The 19,001-nt window shown below is 46.5% G+C and overlaps 1 protein-coding gene across 3 annotated transcripts; it reads left to right on the plus strand.

Annotated features, from left to right (window-relative positions):
- The first annotated feature begins 292 nt into the window (after window positions 1-292).
- On the plus strand, window positions 293-18,501 carry LOC110494396 (cell division control protein 42 homolog). 3 transcript variants are annotated; one of them, XM_036950448.1, is made up of 7 exons: window positions 377-423; window positions 574-653; window positions 8,282-8,422; window positions 11,352-11,424; window positions 11,662-11,771; window positions 11,861-12,058; window positions 16,455-18,501. In XM_036950448.1, the coding sequence occupies exons 3-7, from the start codon at window positions 8,318-8,320 to the stop codon at window positions 16,542-16,544; spliced, it is 576 nt and encodes a 191-aa protein (XP_036806343.1). In that variant the 5' UTR covers window positions 377-423; window positions 574-653; window positions 8,282-8,317; the 3' UTR covers window positions 16,545-18,501. The 3 variants fall into 3 exon arrangements, with proteins under 3 accessions (XP_036806344.1, XP_036806342.1, XP_036806343.1); XM_036950449.1 differs by lacking the exons at window positions 574-653; window positions 16,455-18,501 and adding an exon at window positions 14,225-15,216 and having other exon boundaries at window positions 293-423; XM_036950447.1 differs by lacking the exon at window positions 574-653 and having other exon boundaries at window positions 294-423.
- The last annotated feature ends 500 nt before the right edge of the window (window positions 18,502-19,001 follow it).

Genomic DNA, 19,001 nt, shown 5'->3' on the forward strand with positions numbered 1-19,001 from the left:
TTCCTGTGACACTTCACAAAGATACAATCAGACTACATTAGTATCTTTGATTGAGTGGAGTGTAGTTAAAATAATAATCATGATCTTGTGCGAATGTAATCTTAATGGAAACGGAATGAGATTCTCTCCATCTACTTATAATATAGCAGGTGACTGTGAAAAGGCAGGTGTTTTCATAACTTTCATTACCAAGATTAAGTAAGATTAATCCAGTATTGTACTATACTATTCTTACTACGGAAAACATCAATGTACACTGTTATTGAAATGTAAATCATTTGTAGTAAATCAATACATTTAGCTACAAGTGATTTGTGATTAGCATGTCACGCATTACGTCATACGCAACGTGCCCCTGCAATTTGGACTAGAAACCCCCAAGCGCGAACCTGCCAACGCCCGCGCAGAGACAGAGAGGAGACGGTACGGAAAATCACTTTTTTCATCAATAATTTCCCCCCGAAGAGTGGTTAAAAACTGTTATTACTAGCATGTCACTATCAACGTATGTATCTGCTTGTTTACTTAATTGGAGATAAAATGCTTCATTTTGTCAATCTCATTCAACAACAGCATCCGCTTGCCAGCCAGTCTACTGCAAACTAACGTTACTAGCTAGCAGCAGAGGAAGCTGAGAGCAAGCTAGGTCAACGGTAATCATTCATTTTCAATTAAATATTATATTTAAATGAGCTAACCGGTATGACAGGGTTCATATGAAAACAAATAACGTTATTATGTATTTCTTCATCATTGACCGATCGCACTGTTGCTAACTGTTAACTTGGATAACTAAGTAGCTCGAATGGCGATGGTTGCTCACTGCTGAAAACTGCCAGGGAGAGTAACGTTACTGAGAAAGCCGGGAAGGAAAACTAAACGATGGTAGCCAGAACACAATGTTTAATTATTTCAAGACATTGTAGTTTGTAAATGTAACGTTAATATTACCTAGGCGTGTTATTATTTTGCAAATTGTTGTGATTGTCGAACATTTCCCTATCAATGTGATAAAATTGTCACCAAACAGATTAGGCCATCGACTAGTACGATCCGTTACGTTATTTAGCTCGTATGTTGTTATTACCAAGCTACCAGGACATTATTCATCAGTTACCCAGCTAAGAAGTTAAGGTTGACATTCGGCCAATGTTTTGATGATGCTGCATTCCTGTGAAGTCCGGATGTTGAATCCGCACTAAAATTGATTGCATAGCTAAATAATCCAATAATGTTGGATGTTGCAATAAAACAGACGGCGACTGACCTTCCATGCTAATTACCCAGACCAATTCTAATCAAGGTAGTTGGACTTGAGATCCATGCCATAGGAAAGTGTGTGTGGTAAGTTGTCTTGTGTAGAGCTGATTTCCCCTATTACACAGTGCCCTATATAGTCAGTGCTAATAGTAAAGGGATCCAACTGAACATTATTGACTTTCTGTAGTACATTGATTTCATTTGCTTGGTGTACCAGACAGTACAGTGTTGTGCAGTAATAGTAATTTGGCTGTATTTACTAACATGGACCTTTGATTGAAGGGCTGGTTAGCAGTATGTGAGTCTGTGTTTTTCTATGTAGCCAGTAGGAAGGAAACAGGGAGGCTGTGAATGATCACTAAAGCCTTTCAGGGTGAGTAAACCCGGCGTAATACCAGACACCGCCTTGCAGATAGAGCTGGTTTTGGTAGCCTATTACTGCACAGCATTTAACTGTAAGCCCAGAGGAGGAAGTCCCTGAAAACAATTCTACAACTACATTCTGTGTCCCCTGCTCTCTACATTTTAAAATATGAGTCATTTAGCAGACATTCTTACACAGAGCAAATTACAGTAGTGAGTGCATACATTTGGATACTTTTTTCGTACTGTAGAAGTGCCATTGGTTTGCTAGGAAGGGTAGCCTAATTTCACATTTCTAGAGTTTCTTGCAGATTTTTGTATTACAGTGAACCCTTGCAAATACAAAGGAGTGGGATGGAGAATTTTCTCTTTAGACATTCTTGGAATAGCCGAACACCCGCTAGTATTAGTTGAACATTAGATGTGTGTGTGGCGATGGAGACGCTTTACAGTTGTAGTAATGACTGCATCAGCCTTTATCCACTCATTTGTATTTGTAGGCCAGCCAGCACTCGGAAGCAAGTTCAGCCAGATCAGTGAAATAAGCTTATAGATAAACCCACAGAATCAGTATTGACAGTCAGACAGATTCAGTGTAGTCTTGAGTCCACAGGTGAAAAGTCCACATTGCTTGGTGTTGGTTGGCAACTATTGGAGTTTCCTTTTAACAGTACATTTTATTGGCCTATATCAAATGATGAACAGAAGTGTGTGTGTGTGTGGAACGCCGGGATCGGGATACGATCCTATGCTCTCACGGGTCTACGTGCACCAAAGATGGTGTCTGTAACCACTAGAAGGCCCAAACCCCAGGCTGTTGTGCCTACTTTGAGTCCATCCGTTTTGACTTGGCCTTCGCAGAATTAGCTGTAGCCATCTCATGACATCTGCTTTGGTCATGCAGGTCACCCTTCTGGAAGTATGACGATTGTATTAGCTATTAACAGTGTTGATTAGTTATAAATAGACGGTGTCAGTGCAGGGTAAAATATGGGTAGACGGATAGACTGTCAGTGTGGGTCTGTGGGTTTGTCTCGTGCAGACCACCTAAACAGTGCTATCACTCATAACTTGGCATCTGCATCAAGTGTCCAGCTGCCTGGAGTCACTGTAGAAAGTGAACACCCTGATCAATCTGCTGTGTGTCCTACTGGACCAGAACGATGGTCAGCACCACATCCTTAGGGTGTTGTGGTATGGAAGGATGGGGTCCATCTGTGCATGACCAGTTTGTTTGCACACGCTGTTTCTTTCACTCTTACGCTCTCTTGCTCACTTGAAATATGACTTGCAATGACTTGCAGTCTTGCTTTCTCTCTTCCTCGCTACATTTGTATGCAATTCACAACTAAATGTTTGCCATCATATCTTTGAATACCTTTCTGCCAGAAGTCAAAGAGCTCTGGATGAGTTATCTGTACTGGGGATTGGCATTTGACCTCTTTTGACTGTTTGTGTACTCACACATTTCTTACTCTCGCTCTTATATATATGAGCTGAAATAAACAGGTGTGGCATATCAAGAAGCTGATTAAACTGCACAATCATTACACAGGTGCACCTTGTGCTAGGGACAGTAAAAAGGCCACTTTAAAAATGTGTAGTTCAGTCATACAACACAATGCCACAAATGTCTCAAGTTTTGAGGGAGTGTGCAATTGGTATGCTGACTGCAGCTGTCCGACTGATGAATCTGAGGAGTACTCATTTTGATTGGCTTGGCCTTGCTCCCCAGTGGTTGGGTCTATGTCCACCCATGGCTGCACCCCTGCCCAGTCATGTGAAATCCATAGATTAGGGCCTAATGAATTTATTTCAATGAACTAATTTCCTTATATGAACTGTACCTCAGTAAAATCTTTGTTGCATTTCATATATTTTTTTGTTCAGTGTAAGTGCTAAAGGTAATGTGTAATACCTGCATTGAACACATGTAATTAGAGCCGATTTGTATAAAACTTTTTTTCCCATAACAATGTGTAATCTGCCTTTTTGGGTGCCAATTATGACCGATTACATTGCAATCCACAAGGAGACTGCGTGGCAGACTGAACACCTGTTACACGAGTGCAGCATCAAAATGAATTATCCTACATTATTTGTCAAACATGACTGGTGTTTGGCCTTCAAAGTATTCACACCCCTTGACTTTTTCCATATTTTGTTACATAGTGGTACATGTGGGTGCAAGGAGCCAAGGTAAGTTGCTAGCTTGCATTAAACTTCTCTTATAAAAAACAATGGATATTTTCATAATCACTAGTTAAATGCACATGGTTGATATTACTAGGTTAACTAGCTTGTCTTGCGTTGCATATAATCAATGCGGTGCCTGTTCAATTATCATCAAATTACAGCCTACTTCAACTCCGCAAATGGGTGAGGATTTAAGAAAAGTGCATTCGTGAAAAAAGCACGATCGTTGCGCAAATGTACCTGATCATAAACATCGAAGCCTTTCTTAAAATCAATGCACAGTAGTACATAAAAAAAACCTGCATATTTAGTTAAAATAAATGAATGTTAGCAGGCAATATTAACTAGGGAAATTGTAACTTCTCTTGCATTCAGTGCAAGCAGTGTCTGTATATGCAGCAGTTTGGGCCTCCTGGCTCGTTGTGAACCTTTCTTGAAACATGATCAATTATTAACTTGGGTCTGGCCTGAAGCTTGTGCTAGCAAACTTGCAACATTGTATAAAATATTCTGGGTGCTCAGTTTCCAGCGCCAGTGAGCTTCGTACAGAAGCAGCAATAGGCTATTTGCGCAAGGGCTTAAGAAGCAAAGACTTGGGCCTGAGCTCACCAGAGCTGAGTACTGGCACCTCAAACGTTCTACTGCTTGAGCTCCTGTTCCTCTTCTAGAATATTAGCTCAAAAGTATTGTGGAGCTCCTGCACCTAAATATAAACGGTACCAGCACCCAAAAACAGTATCGGAACCTATTTCAGGCCAAGTCAAGCACTGATAAGTAATCAGGTATGCCTATTTTATGACGTTTCCACAGGGTCAGAGCATGAGATTTTTTCGCAGAGTGGTTATCAAAAGGGCTGGAAAGATTTAAAAAATACATTGTGGAACTATTGTAATTCCCAATGGATGTAAAAAGACTTCATTTACTTGCTGTTTGGGGTGAAGAAAACGTTACCTTGAGAAGCTCCAAATGTCATTAGTGGTGGTGCGTTAAGCCAATCAGAAATAGTATCAAATCCCCATATGGGAACTTACTTCTATGTGTGCGCGTCCTTACTCAACATTGACAGGAGAACTCCAAACCAAAGACGGTGACTAAATTGTTGAAACTCGTAAATGGAATGAAATAAACAAACTTGTTTCTCACAACTGTAGCATAGGTTGTGAACTCTGCAAACAATGTGTCCTCTCAGACAATGAAAATGGGAGGACTGGAATAATATTGAATGCATTGAAATGCATTACCAAAGTAACAAACATTGTAGATTAGGAATTAACGGTAAATGTACAACTGGGGGTATATGTTATGGGTAATTGATATACACTAAGAATCAAAGCAAAAAATTCACACGATGCAAATAGTATGGGTAGCCATTTCATTCAAGGGTTTTTATTTTTACTCTTTTCTATGTTGTAGAATAATAGTGAGGACATCAAAACGATGAAAGAGCACATATGGAATCATGTAGTAACCCAGAGTGTTAAAGAATCAAAATATATTTTATATTTGGGATTCTTCAAGGTAGCCACCGTTTGCCTTGATGACAGCTTTGCACACTCTTGGCATTCTCTCAACCAGCTTCACCTGGAATGCTTTCCCAACATTCTTGAAGGAGTTCCCACACATGCTGAGCCCTTGTTGGCTGCTTTTCCATCACTATGTGGTCTACCCCATCTCAATTGGGTTGAGGTCAGGTGATTGTGGAGGCCAGGTCATCTGATGCAGCACTCCATCACTCTCCTTGGTCAAATAGCCCTTACACAATCTGGAGGTGTATTGGGTCATTGTCCTGTTGAAAAACAAATGATAGTCCCACTAAGCCCAAACCAGATGGGATGGCTTATTGCTGCAGAATACTGTGTTAGCCATGCTGGTTAAGTGTGCATTGAATCCTAAATAAATCACTGACCGTGTCACCAGCAAAGCACTTCAACACCATCATCCCACCTCCATGTTTCACGGTGGGAACCACACATGCAGAGATCATCCGTTCACCTACTCTGTGTCTCACAAAGTCACGGCAGTGGAACCAAACATCTCAAATTTGGACTCAACAGACCAAAGGACAGATTTCCATTGGTCTAATGTCCATTATTTGTGTTTCTTGGACCAAGCAAGTTTCTTCTTATTATTGTTGTCCTTTAGTAGTGGTTTCTTTGCAACAATTAGACCATGAAGACCTGATTCATGTAGTCTCCTCTAAACAGTTGATGTCTGTTACTTGAACTTTTAAGCATTTATTTGGACTGCAATTTATGAGGTGCAGTTAACTCTAATGAACTTAGCCTCTACTGCAGAGCTAACTGGGTCTTCCTTTCCTGTGGCGGTCCTCATGAGTCAGTTTCATCATAGCGCTTGGTTTTTGCAACTTCAAGAACCTTGCAAGTTTCTTCAAGTGCAATGTTCCGCATTGACTAAGCATGTCTTAAAGTAATGATGGACTGTTGTTTTCTTTGCTTATTTGATCTGTCCTTGCCATAATTTGCAGAATTTCTTTCCTTATTAACTTTTAACAAGGCACACCTGTCAGTTGAAATGCATTCTAGGTGACAAACTCACTAAGCTGGTTGAGAGAATGCCAAGAGTGTGCAAAGCTGTCATCAAGGCAAAGGGTGGCTACTTTGAAGAATCTCAAATAAAATATATTTTAATTGAACTTTATTTTTGGTTTCTACATGTCTGTGTTATTTCATGTAGAAAATAGTAAAAAAAAATAAACAAAACCTCTTGCATGAGGAGGTGTCCAAACCTTTGACTGGTACTGTATATTTGTTACTGCTTGTTTTAGTCAATCTCGGTCGACCAACAGCCTAACGACCAAACAGTCGACTAATTGGGGTTAGCCTTAACATTTTATATAGACTTGTCTTTTCTTAACTGAATTTTTAGAGTGTTTCGGTTTTCTAATCAATTTATTTGGCTATTTTGGTTAATGGCCTTGGTGCCCTGGCAGATTGGGAATCTCTTGAAGACCAAATTTCCTCGCCCCTGAGATCACAAAATTCCAGGCCTGGTTGTCTGTGTGAGTGGCCTGCAGTGGCTGGGGACTGACGTCACTATATTATCATTAAATAATATGGTAAATGATGTATGTATACAGACAATGTTTTATTTTATTTAGGCTGATTTCAAATGTGTTGTGCCAATAACATCTGCCATTGTCTAGTACTGTGCGTGGATATGGGTTATTGATTTGCTACTAGATGTTGCTGTGCTAATGATAAAGCATTTAGGCCTCGCTGTCAAATCAGTGTCTTAGGTCAGTTTGATCCATTTATATTTATCTATCCCAAAACATGTATAGCTGCAATTGAAAGTATGCCACCCTCTTCTTCCAGGTCAGCCAATCAGATCTTTGTCTGCTTGCTGGTTCCTTCCCACTTCCTCTCTGTGGTTACTGATTTCCCCCCCAGTAAAACGGACCATTTCTGCGTTATTGCGCCTTTGGTCTTGCTTGTTCTACGGGTAGTAGATTGGTAAAGTGAAGATCAGTGTGAGGTGTGTATTCCGTAGCATCACAAAACCCAGTGTTCTCCTCTCACTGATGGAGCACATTTCTCCATGCCAGCAGCCCATCTCTGCTGTATGTGTGAACCTGCACAGCCATGCCTTGTTTGTGTGAATGACACTACTATTTAAATGACCCAAATGTCCTTCCCTCTGTCTATAGTTTTCTCCATTAGGGTCGTTTCTGGAGGTGTAGTTACAGGACAGGCCCCTGTCTCCTCCTATCGCCTCAGATCTAAAAGAATGGGATGAGTGGATTAGAAATATTCCTGAATCTCTATTCAACCCATCTGTCATCTATTGAAGAAATCCCTGTAATGCGGAAGGGTTTGGGCCAGGCAAGAGGTTGTTTTACAGACCGGGCCTGCGTCAATCAGCTATGGAACAGGAGATGTGTCTGGGTGTTGACTGTAGTCACTGTTGCACCTCTTAACCAACACTTCTCTTTCACTAAACTGTGATGTGGTCTCTTTGGCTGGATGGTGTGTGTAATGAAAGCATGGTTTATGTAATGAGCAAGTGTGTAATGACAGGGAGAGAAGAGGGTAGTGTGTGTACATGACACACCTGCATGTGTATTGAGAGCGGTTGTGTGTGGGTAGAGAAATGGAGGGAGATGGTCAGAAGACCCCATGGAAGAGATGTGTAATAGTGACTGTCAGAGCTCGGTCTGTCTCACTGGGTGAACTTCAGCTCATGATTATTCCAACCAGTCTTCTTCCTCATCTCTGATTCTCACGTTCACTCGGGCAGTATGCTGTCACTACCTCAGTCCGCAGTCCAACCATGCTGCTTGGAATGGAGAATGTAAATGGCATGAAGACAACATTTTCATTTTATTTTAGAAACAGAAAAGCGTAGGCCTTGAACAGGGTGCTCATTAGCCTGTAGCTGTCTCCGAGGCTGTCGTTCTGCCGTTGTACCCACTAATCTCTCTTCTGGTTCTTTTACACTCTAGATCTTGAATGAGTAGAGAGGTTTCCAAAGCACAGCTATGCAAACGATCAAGTGTGTTGTGGTGGGTGACGGAGCTGTGGGTAAAACCTGTCTGCTCATCTCCTACACCACAAACAAGTTCCCCTCTGAATATGTACCCACGGTAAGTACCTTAAACACACACCTCTAACCCCTCTCTCTCTCTCTCTCTCTCTCTCTCTCTCTCCTCCTCTCTCCTCTCTCTTTCCTGTGTGTCTCTCTCTCCTCTCTCTTTCCTGTGTGTGTCTCTCTCTCTCTCGCGGCTCTCTCTCTCTCGCGGCTCTCTCTCTCTCGCGGCTCTCTCTCTCTCGCGGCTCTCTCTCTCTCGCGGCTCTCTCTCTCTCGCGGCTCTCTCTCTCTCGCGGCTCTCTCTCTCTCGCGGCTCTCTCTCTCTCGCGGCTCTCTCGCGGCTCTCGCTCTCTCTCTCTCGCGGCTCTCGCTCTCTCTCCCTCTCGCGGCTCTCGCTCTCTCTCTCTCGCGGCTCTCGCTCTCGCTGCTCTCGCTCTCTCTCTCTCGCGGCTCTCGCTCTCTCGCGGCTCTCGCTCTCTCTCTCTCGCGGCTCTCGCTCTCTCTCTCTCGCGGCTCTCGCTCTCTCTCTCTCGCGGCTCTCGCTCTCTCTCTCTCGCGGCTCTCGCTCTCTCTCTCTCGCGGCTCTCGCTCTCTCTCTCTCGCGGCTCTCGCTCTCTCTCTCTCGCGGCTCTCGCTCTCTCTCTCTCGCGGCTCTCGCTCTCTCTCTCGCGGCTCTCGCTCTCTCTCTCTCGCGGCTCTCGCTCTCTCTCTCTCGCGGCTCTCGCTCGCGGCTCTCGCTCCCTCTCTCTCGCGGCTCTCGCTCCCTCTCTCTCTCGCGGCTCTCGCTCCCTCTCTCTCTCGCGGCTCTCTCTCTCTCGCGGCTCTCTCTCTCTCGCGGCTCTCTCTCTCTCGCGGCTCTCTCTCTCTCGCGGCTCTCTCTCTCTCGCGGCTCTCTCTCTCGCTCGCGGCTCTCTCTCTCTCTCGCGGCTCTCTCTCTCTCGCGGCTCTCTCTCTCTCGCGGCTCTCTCTCTCTCGCGGCTCTCTCTCTCGCGCGGCTCTCTCTCTCTCGCGCGGCTCTCTCTCTCTCGCGCGGCTCTCTCTCTCTCGCGCGGCTCTCTCTCTCTCGCGCGGCTCTCTCTCTCTCGCGCGGCTCTCTCTCTCTCGCGGCTCTCTCTCTCTCTCGCGGCTCTCTCTCTCTCTCGCGGCTCTCTCTCTCTCTCTCGCGGCTCTCTCTCTCTCTCTCGCGGCTCTCTCTCTCTCTCGCGGCTCTCTCTCTCTCTCGCGGCTCGCTCTCTCTCTCGCGGCTCGCTCTCTCTCTCGCGGCTCTCTCTCTCTCGCGGCTCTCTCTCTCTCTCGCGGCTCTCTCTCTCTCTCGCGTCTCTCTCTCTCGCGTCTCTCTCTCTCGCGCGTCTCTCTCTCTCTCTCGCGGCTCTCTCTCTCTCTCTCGCGGCTCTCTCTCTCTCTCTCGCGGCTCTCTCTCTCTCTCTCTCGGCTCTCTCTCTCTCTCGCGGCTCTCTCTCTCTCGCGGCTCTCTCTCTCTCTCTCGCGGCTCTCTCGGCTCTCTCGCGGCTCTCGCTCTCTCGCGGCTCTCGCTCTCTCGCGGCTCTCGCTCTCTCGCGGCTCTCGCTCTCTCGCGGCTCTCGCTCTCTCGCTCTCTCGCGGCTCTCGCGGCTCTCGCTCTCTCGCGGCTCTCGCTCTCTCGCGGCTCTCGCTCTCTCGCGGCTCTCGCTCTCTCGCGGCTCTCGCTCTCTCGCGGCTCTCGCTCTCTCGCGGCTCTCGCTCTCTCGCGGCTCTCGCTCTCTCGCGGCTCTCGCTCTCTCGCGGCTCTCGCTCTCTCGCGGCTCTCGCTCTCTCGCGGCTCTCGCTCTCTCGCGGCTCTCGCTCTCTCGCGGCTCTCGCTCTCTCGCGGCTCTCGCTCTCTCGCGGCTCTCGCGGCTCTCGCGGCTCTCGCGGCTCTCGCGGCTCTCGCGGCTCTCGCTCTCTCTCTCTCTCTCGCGGCTCTCGCTCTCTCTCTCTCGCGGCTCTCGCTCTCTCTCTCTCTCGCGGCTCTCTCTCTCTCTCTCTCTCGCGGCTCTCTCTCTCTCTCTCTCGCGCGGCTCTCTCTCTCTCTCGCGCGGCTCTCTCTCTCTCTCTCGCGGCTCTCTCTCTCTCTCTCGCGGCTCTCTCTCTCTCTCTCGCGGCTCTCTCTCTCGCGGCTCTCTCTCTCTCTCGCGGCTCTCTCTCTCTCTCGCGGCTCTCTCTCTCTCTCTCGCGGCTCTCTCTCTCTCTCTCGCGGCTTTCTCTCTCTCTCTCTCGCGGCTCTCTCTCTCTCTCTCGCGGCTCTCTCTCTCTCTCTCGCGGCTCTCTCTCTCGCGGCTCTCTCTCTCTCGCGGCTCTCTCTCTCTCGCGGCTCTCTCTCTCTCGCGGCTCTCTCTCTCTCGCGGCTCTCTCTCTCTCTCTCGGCTCTCGCTCTCTCGCGGCTCTCGCTCTCTCGCGGCTCTCGCTCTCTCGCGGCTCTCGCTCTCTCGCGGCTCTCGCTCTCTCGCGGCTCTCGCTCTCTCGCGGCTCTCGCTCTCTCGCGGCTCTCGCTCTCTCGCGGCTCTCGCTCTCGCGGCTCTCGCTCTCGCGGCTCTCTCTCTCGCGGCTCTCTCTCTCGCGGCTCTCTCTCGCGCGGCTCTCTCTCGCGCGGCTCTCTCTCTCGCGGCTCTCTCTCTCGCGGCTCTCTCTCTCGCGGCTCTCTCTCTCGCGGCTCTCTCTCTCGCGGCTCTCGCTCTCGCGGCTCTCGCTCTCTCTCTCTCTCGCGGCTCTCGCTCGCTCTCGCGGCTCTCGCTCTCTCTCGCGGCTCTCGCTCTCTCTCTCTCTCGCGGCTCTCGCTCTCTCTCTCTCTCGCGGCTCTCGCTCTCTCTCTCTCTCGCGGCTCTCGCTCTCTCTCGCGGCTCTCGCTCTCTCTCTCTCTCGCGGCTCTCGCTCTCTCTCTCTCGCGCCCCCGTCTCTCTCGCGCCCCCGTCTCTCTCGCGCCCCCGTCTCTCTCGCTCCCCCGTCTCATGTGTCTCTGTGTGTTGCAGGTGTTTGACAACTATGCTGTAACTGTAATGATAGGAGGGGAGCCCTACACCCTGGGCTTGTTTGACACTGCAGGTACAGTCTACACTGGATTCAAATCAAATATTTAAAATGTGTGTCATTGCTATTTTAGATTAGGGTGTGTCCTGGTCTCTATAAAGTGGAGAGTTTTGGCTCTGCCTCAGTCTGATCAAAGACACCCTGCCTTCTCTGGATGGCCTGCCAATGTCCCCTAGTGTGTCGGTGTACACATGGAAGTGCATGTTCCATGTGTGTGTAGGCTAACGTTGTGTGTTCTCTCTCTCCCCCCAGGTCAGGAGGACTACGACAGGTTACGACCTCTGAGTTATCCTCAGACAGATGTCTTCCTCGTCTGTTTCTCCGTCGTTTCCCCCTCCTCCTTCGAAAATGTCAAAGAAAAGGTTGGCCTTCTCTTCCTTCCATCTGCTGCTGCCTCTCTTCCAGTCTCCTCCCCGTATCACTCACACACTCTCTAACCCGTGTATTCCAGTGGGTTCCAGAGATCACCCACCACTGTCCAAAGACCCCGTTCCTGTTGGTGGGGACTCAGATAGATCTGCGAGACGACCCGTCCACCATAGAGAAGCTGGCCAAGAACAAACAGAAGCCCATCACTCTTGAGACGGCAGAGAAACTGGCCAAAGACCTCAAGGCAGTCAAATATGTTGAGTGCTCAGCCCTCACGCAGGTAAGACCACACACACTGTTGTGCAACCTCACACACACGCACACACACAGTCCCCACACATGTATGAGCGAAGAGAGACACATGCTACACGCCCCCAGCCAAGCACATGCAAGTCCCTACCACAAACACGTTAGAACATCATCAGTCACTCCCACACATCTTCACCATCCTGAAATCACACAGGACACTTGCAGCTAAGTTTTCTCTCTCGTCTCTGGTCAGCTGAAGTGAGCGGACATTAAGAAATGCACCATTTTGTTTCAATGCTACATATCATCTGTCAAGGCTCAAAGAAACAAGAAAGTGGATGGAGAACGGTACAGAGTGTTGGTCCACGGACTGGCTGCGTGTTCTGATCTGTGTTGTATCCTGACCTTTATGGCAGGAGGTACTAGTGCCCTGAAACCTCAATGTGTCTGGTTCAAGTCCCACTCTGGCTGTTCCCTGTGAATCAGTAGAGGAACCTACTAAACCCACCTCCATCTGTGGATTGAAATAAAAAGTTGAATGTTTCAACTAATTCAACTGGTTAAATCGATGAGTGTTTTATTCTTAGCCGGTCTTATGTTTATTATACATTATTGACTGAGTTCCCAGCCAGTTTCAAAGCTGCAAAAAGGTGTTTTTGAGGCTACTGTCAGATAAGCACATTCTTTTTCAGAAATTGTTAATAGCTTCTCCAATAAGTGACCGTACTTCATATATAAAATGAGGAGATGAATGTGCTTATGTATTGATATGATAGTATATTTCGTTACTATTTCTTAAAATGTGAAAATATGGGTTTTAATTGCTAGCAGTCGTGCCTGTATGTCAGTTACACAGTAGCAACTTGAACTACATCAAGGTAATAGATTTCAGGCATTCACAGCTTACATTTTTCAATGCATTTTGTCTTATTTTACAGTTAAATTAACCCTGCATTGTTATAAAGTCTCAGGTGTGCTTACAGGGTACAGGAGCTGTAAATGACAAAGCAATATTGTTTAATACTTAGTATTAAACAATATAACTTTGCATAATATTTACAATATTATGCAAATATTTTGAGTAGACTTTGCTATTGTCTTTTTCACCATAAATCACTGCGCCAATTAAGCCCAGTGTGTGCCAATTAAGCCCAGTGTGTGCCAATTAAGCCCAGTGTGTGCCAATTAAGCCCAGTGTGTGCCAATTAAGCCCAGTGTGTGCCAATTAAGCCCAGTTTGCATTGAAACATGGGGTAGTGTGCTTCTCTAATATTCAATGAGCGTAAATGTTATTTTTGTTCAGATTTGGAAACCTCTGTAGTCCAAGACTTGTGTGATATCAGGGCTAGAATACCTCCAAGTGGTGGACCAATGGGAGCAGAATTATTTAAACACATTTTTAGCTGAATTCCTGGTGATTTTACAGTCTATTTTGACCAAAAACAAAAATCTGGCCTGTTGCCGACCACAGTCATAAGAAATGGGAAAACTGAAGGAGTACAGCGATCACCTCCCTCTCATACATCTTGTGCCCTATGGTGTTACTCGGTGGGAGTCGAGGGCTTTACTGTAACGGAAACCATGGGACCTAGTGGATCATAACTGTGGCCAAGTTTAGGTCTCCCTCCCCAACCCCATCTTGTGTCTCTTCCTCTCCTGCGCTGCCCTGGCGTCCTGCCCCCGTCCTTCCTCTCTCTAGACCAGCTTCCTCTGCCGTAAGAGCTGCTGATGCAATATCCTGTTTCCTGTGTGACTGTTCTGCTTGTCAGTCAGATGTTGCCCTAACCACCCGTCCTGGGTCAGATGTTATTTGCTCCTGATAGTGAAGGTTGGGACAGGGGGGTAAGGTCATTTGATCCTAGATCTGTGGGTCAGGGAAACTTCTATCTCAAACGCTTCAGCTCCGATCTCGCAGGGCAGTATCTCCATAGTCTAGAGGCTTCCTCATCTCCTCTACCAACTTTAGCTATCTTCCAGTCCTCTTTAGTCTCCTTGTGCTCTGTTAGATTTTCTATACAATGTTGCACTTACTTTCCCTCTCTACCCTCTCCCTCTCTACCCTCTCCCTCTCTACCCTCCCTCTGTATTTCCCCTCTGTTTCCCTATCCTATTTTCTTCTCTGCTCATCTCAACCCTTTTTTTCTATGTGTGCTGTGCTAACTGTTGTCGTTTTCTCCCCTCCCCTTTGTCGTTATAGCGAGGGCTGAAGAATGTATTTGATGAAGCTATCCTAGCCGCCCTAGAGCCACCAGAGACGCAAAGAAAGAGGAAGTGCTGTATATTCTAATGTCTTTCTCTCCTTGTCTGCTGCTTACTTTTAGTTTAAACCCAACCAACCACCTCTTCAAGCTATCCCCTGTATCCACTTCCCCTTTACGACAGTGTTACTTAATATTGAGTGTTACTGACTCTTCCTTCCCTCCCCTTTTTGTTTACTTGTCCTCATGGCCTTACTGTGCCTGAAGGACTGTGTCCGTTGCTCTTGGGTTTTCTCAGATCTATCAGTGCTGACTTTGGGTTCGGTTAATCACATCACTTATCCTCTCAGGGCAAATCTCAAATGACACCCTATTACCCATAGTGGACCAAGTAGTGTACTTTGTGGGAATTAGGATGTGATTTGAGACACGGCCCATGTGTCTTCTTCTTGGTTAGTGTTTCTCCTTCTGTTATGGTGTTTGGAGTGTCCAGAGTTAAGGGAGTGTCTGATTTACTTGACTCCACAGCATTGTAATTTAAGCACCAATTCTAGGAGCCTCCATGATTCCTAATGTTGTGTTTTTTGTACTACTGCTGGTGTATGACGAGACTGAGGTGTGACCGTGGTGACATTTAGGGCTGTCAAGTGCCAGAGCCACAGATGGAGAGTTTGGCCATCCTGGTTTCAACTGAAAAGCACACCAGTGCTATTAGATAATGTCGCGGAAGCCATGTTGGCACCTTTTGGGCAGTGTGGACTGATGACCGACTGTTGAACTTTAAAGCCAAACTTACAAAGGGAAGCAATGGAATTAGAGCCAGAACCCAGTAGCAGCATCACTGGACCCAAACTCTCTCTCTGTTCCACTCTGTTATGCTCCATTGCTGCAGTTCATATCTAGCCATCTTGGGAGTTTAAAAAGATTAAAAGCTAATATAATTGTGTGGAATTATTTGTGAAATGAATGAATAAAGGACTACTAAAATTGCTATCCTTTTACTCTGCCTCTCCTTTCCTTCCTCTATCTATGGGGACAGCTGGATAGCAGCTCAGTAGTGCTCAGTCCTCTGGCCACACAGCCTCCAAGACCAGTATGATATAGAGCCTAAACTCTGGTTTTCAAATATAAGTCTTGCCATAGGTTTTCTGTGGGGTTTCTAGAGATTCCCCGAACAGAGGGATACATGGGTTTCCTGCTCTGCTCATCTGTATTGTACGACTCTCACATGACATGGCCCAAGGCATTCCTTCCAATCCTCAGCTGCTCTAACTGTGTGTGTTCTGCTCTGACTAATTACATGTTTATCTGCAGACGCCATGGGAGGTTCTGGCTAACAGTAGGGTCTTTAGTGATCAGGGTAAACCTGTGTGTCTTTCTCAACACCTTTTTGACTTTAGTGGTCAGACTTTGGTTGTTTATACTTGAATCCCCTTGGGCCCTGTGTGTGTGTCTCTGAGCCCATGTCCTCTCGTACCTCCACTTTCTTGTTTGCCCGGCCTTTGTTTTGAACGCTCACTGCCCGATCCCACTTCACTTTGACATGAATCAATGCAGGTAGTATTACTATTTTCCTTTGTTGATAATATCCCCAGTTGTCTTTGTTCATTTCCAACCCTCTATGAGAATGAAGTATCCTGAGTTTTTATTTCCTTTTATGTCTAATGCTATGGTTTAGTTTGCACTTGATCTTTTAACCCCTTTGTGTTCTATTAAGTTGAATGCCCTTTTATTAAGCCTGTGTGTGTTGCCCTTTCATTGAGCCTGTGTGTGTGTGTTGCCCCTTCATTGAGCCTGTGTGTGTGTTGCCCCTTCATTGAGCCTGTGTGTGTGTGTTGCCCCTTCATTGAGCCTGTGTGTGCCTGTGTTGCCCTTTCATTGAGCCTGTGTGTGTGTGTGTTGCCCTTTCATTGAGCCTGTGTGTGTGTGTGTTGCCCTTTCATTGAGCCTGTGTGTGTGTGTGTGGCCCCTTCATTGAGCCTGTGTGTGTGTGTGTGTGGCCCCTTCATTGAGCCTGTGTGTGTGTGTGTGTGTGGCCCCTTCATTGAGCCTGTGTGTGTGTGTGTGTGTGTGTGTGTTGATCTTTCATTGAGCCTGTGTGTGTGTGTTGCCCTTTCATTGAGCCTGTGTGTGTGTGTGTGTGTGTGTGTGTGTGTGTGTTGCCCCTTTATTGAGCCTGTGTGTGTGTTGAGCCTTCATTGAGCCTGTGTGTTTTGTTTTTATCCACAGAAAGGCCTAAAGAATGTGTTTGATGAGGCGATACTGGCTGCGCTGGAGCCTCCCGAGCCCAAGAAGAAACGCAAATGTGTGCTGCTATGAATGACCCCAACTCTCACACACATGTACACCCTCCCCCTTCACCCCCCCCCATCCCCTCCCTTGCTCTGCTAAGGCTGATTGACAGCCATGCACTCTGAAGCGAAGTATAGGAACAAACAAAAGTTTCAGATTAGACTCTGCAAAAAGGAGCGATGACTTGCTCCATCCCTGTGTTCAACCAGCGGACCAACGGGAAGAGAGGCACAGAAGAGAACCTAACCCAGCTTGTAACCGTGACTACCATGGCCACACTCCCGTTCCAGTTACAACAGTCAGAGCTTTCAGATGGACAGAGCGAGACGGGTGCATCTCACTAGGCTCAGGTTGATTTCTCTCATTTGTTTCCCTTTCTCTACACTGGTCTCCAAGTAAATTGTTAGCAAAGGGAATATGATGGATGCCTACTGGGCATTGTCTTTAAACATCAGTGAAGATGAAAGGGAAGGAGACAAGGAGAGGCAGTAACTATAGTCTATTGAGATTCAGCCCTGTACTCAAGGAGAAGGCCAAAACATGCCCCCTTTTACTCTCCAAAGGGTTTGAACCTTCCAGGTGGTTAGATAACACAGGCTGTCATACAGGTGAGATAAGCTGTTGTAGGGTTGACGTAAGCTGTCAAGGTGTCATAACCGCTCATTGGTGATAGGACAGCAGGCTGATTTAAAGTATGACATTTATACTGTCTTTGACAGCTTTCTCTGTCAGTGGTGTTGATTTGGCTCTGAGCCACCTAGCTCCTGTGCACTTCTGATAGACCTATGCTCCGCCTTCAAATGAAATGGCTCAGAGTGACAGCTTGACACGCTGCTGTATTATTAAGCTCCACCCCTCATGACGAGTACATCAAGCGCCCAATCCCGCTGCTCCACTTCCAACACCACCTGATGAAGCAAAGTAGCCATTTTTTGTTTGTTTTCTTTGCCAAAGTCTCCCCTCCCTTCCTAGTGACAGAACAGTCTGCCATTTTTAATGATCAATCCCAAATTATCCCCCACCAGCTGGGCTCTTTAGTAAATCCAAATCAAGTAGATGGGGAAATATTTTATACTGCTTATACCGATCCAAATCCTTTCAGAACTGTACTGTAGGGGAAGAGGTTAGAGTAGACTAGACTGGCATTACTGAAGAACTAAAGGCATCCTGTTGCGATGGGTCTTGATGCAGGAATTGGCCTTTTGAAGCAGGGAACTTAAACAGTGTTAGCAGAAGAAGTGGTTGCCAGGGACCAAGGGAGAGTTAGCTGAACTTTGTCTCAACGTTATGGTAACCATAGAACTATTAGTGAAGCTGACTTGTTCTAAGCAACGTTCTGTTGTGTGTAGACCGGTGGCCATATTTTGTCCCATTTGGATGAATGAATTGATGCTTATAGCATCAGAATTCTGTGCCTTTCTCAGTGTTCTATATTGTCATGCTGCGATGGCAATGCTATTTTGCTGCCATGCTAGGTGTACCTCCTAATAAATCTGTGGTATGAGGGACTGTGTCGGTTCTATTACTTGTCATTCTGTGGTGGTAACGTTGGGGTAATGCCTGTAGGTGAGCCCCTGGTCTCCTCTGCGGTCAAAGGTAAACAGATTTAATAATAATGTAAGCTGGCACATGCGTCAATGTAGGCTCCAGATGTTTTACCATCATCTGTTTTTATTTTTTTATTTTACAAAGGTTACTTCCTGTCCTTTTACACTTAGGGTCCGGAACTCAGCTGAACTCTTGACACACCAGCTACAAACACCAATGACCTCCAATGACAGGGAATGTCTGTCAACCCTGGATTGTGATTGGTTGGTAGACACTGGTGGCTCCGAGGTTGGGTTGACGTCCAGACCAAGTTAACATTATTGTTATTATAACTGTTGTTGTTTTGGTGCGAAACCAAATGCTTTGTCTTACGTCTCTGTTCTTTGTATATGCATTCTTTGAAACAAATATTAAACTTATACCTTAATTGCCTTTACTCCTTTTCCTTGGCCATTCTTATTCATCAGGCAGTTTACCGAATTATTGAGGTGGTGCTCAAGGGACAAATGCACTACATGACCAAAAGTATGTGGACACCGGCTTGTCGAGCATCTCATTCCAAAATCATGGGTATTAATATGGAGTTGGTCCCCCTTTGCTGCTATAACAGCCTCCACTCTTCTGGGAAGGCTTTCCACTAGATGTTGGAACTTTCCTGCCGCGACTTGCTTCCATTCAACCACAAGAGAATTAGTGAGGTCGGGCACTGATGTTAGGCGATTAGGCCTGACTCAGTCGGTGTTCCAATTCATCCCCAAGGTGTTCGATGGGGTTGAGGTCAGGGCTCTATGCGGGCCAGTCAAATTCTTACACCGATCTCGTCAAACGATTTCTGTATGGACCTCTCTTTGTGCACGGGGGCATTGTCATGCTGAAACAGGAAAGGGCCTCCTCCTCCAAACTTTACAGTTGGCACTATGCATTGGGACAGATAGC

This window comes from Oncorhynchus mykiss, chromosome 17, assembly GCF_013265735.2.
Source record: "Oncorhynchus mykiss isolate Arlee chromosome 17, USDA_OmykA_1.1, whole genome shotgun sequence".
NCBI classification, from domain to species: Eukaryota; Metazoa; Chordata; class Actinopteri; order Salmoniformes; family Salmonidae; genus Oncorhynchus; species Oncorhynchus mykiss.

Coding starts and splice junctions, on each gene's coding strand:
- LOC110494396 (XM_036950449.1), top strand. CDS start 8,318: ATGCAAACGATCAAGTGTGTTGTGGTGGGTGACGGAGCTGTGGGTAAA. Junction 8,423..11,351: donor CCTCTGAATATGTACCCACG/GTAAGTACCTTA, acceptor TGTGTGTTGCAG/GTGTTTGACAACTATGCTGT. Junction 12,059..14,224: donor AGTGCTCAGCCCTCACGCAG/GTAAGACCACAC, acceptor TTGTCGTTATAG/CGAGGGCTGAAGAATGTATT.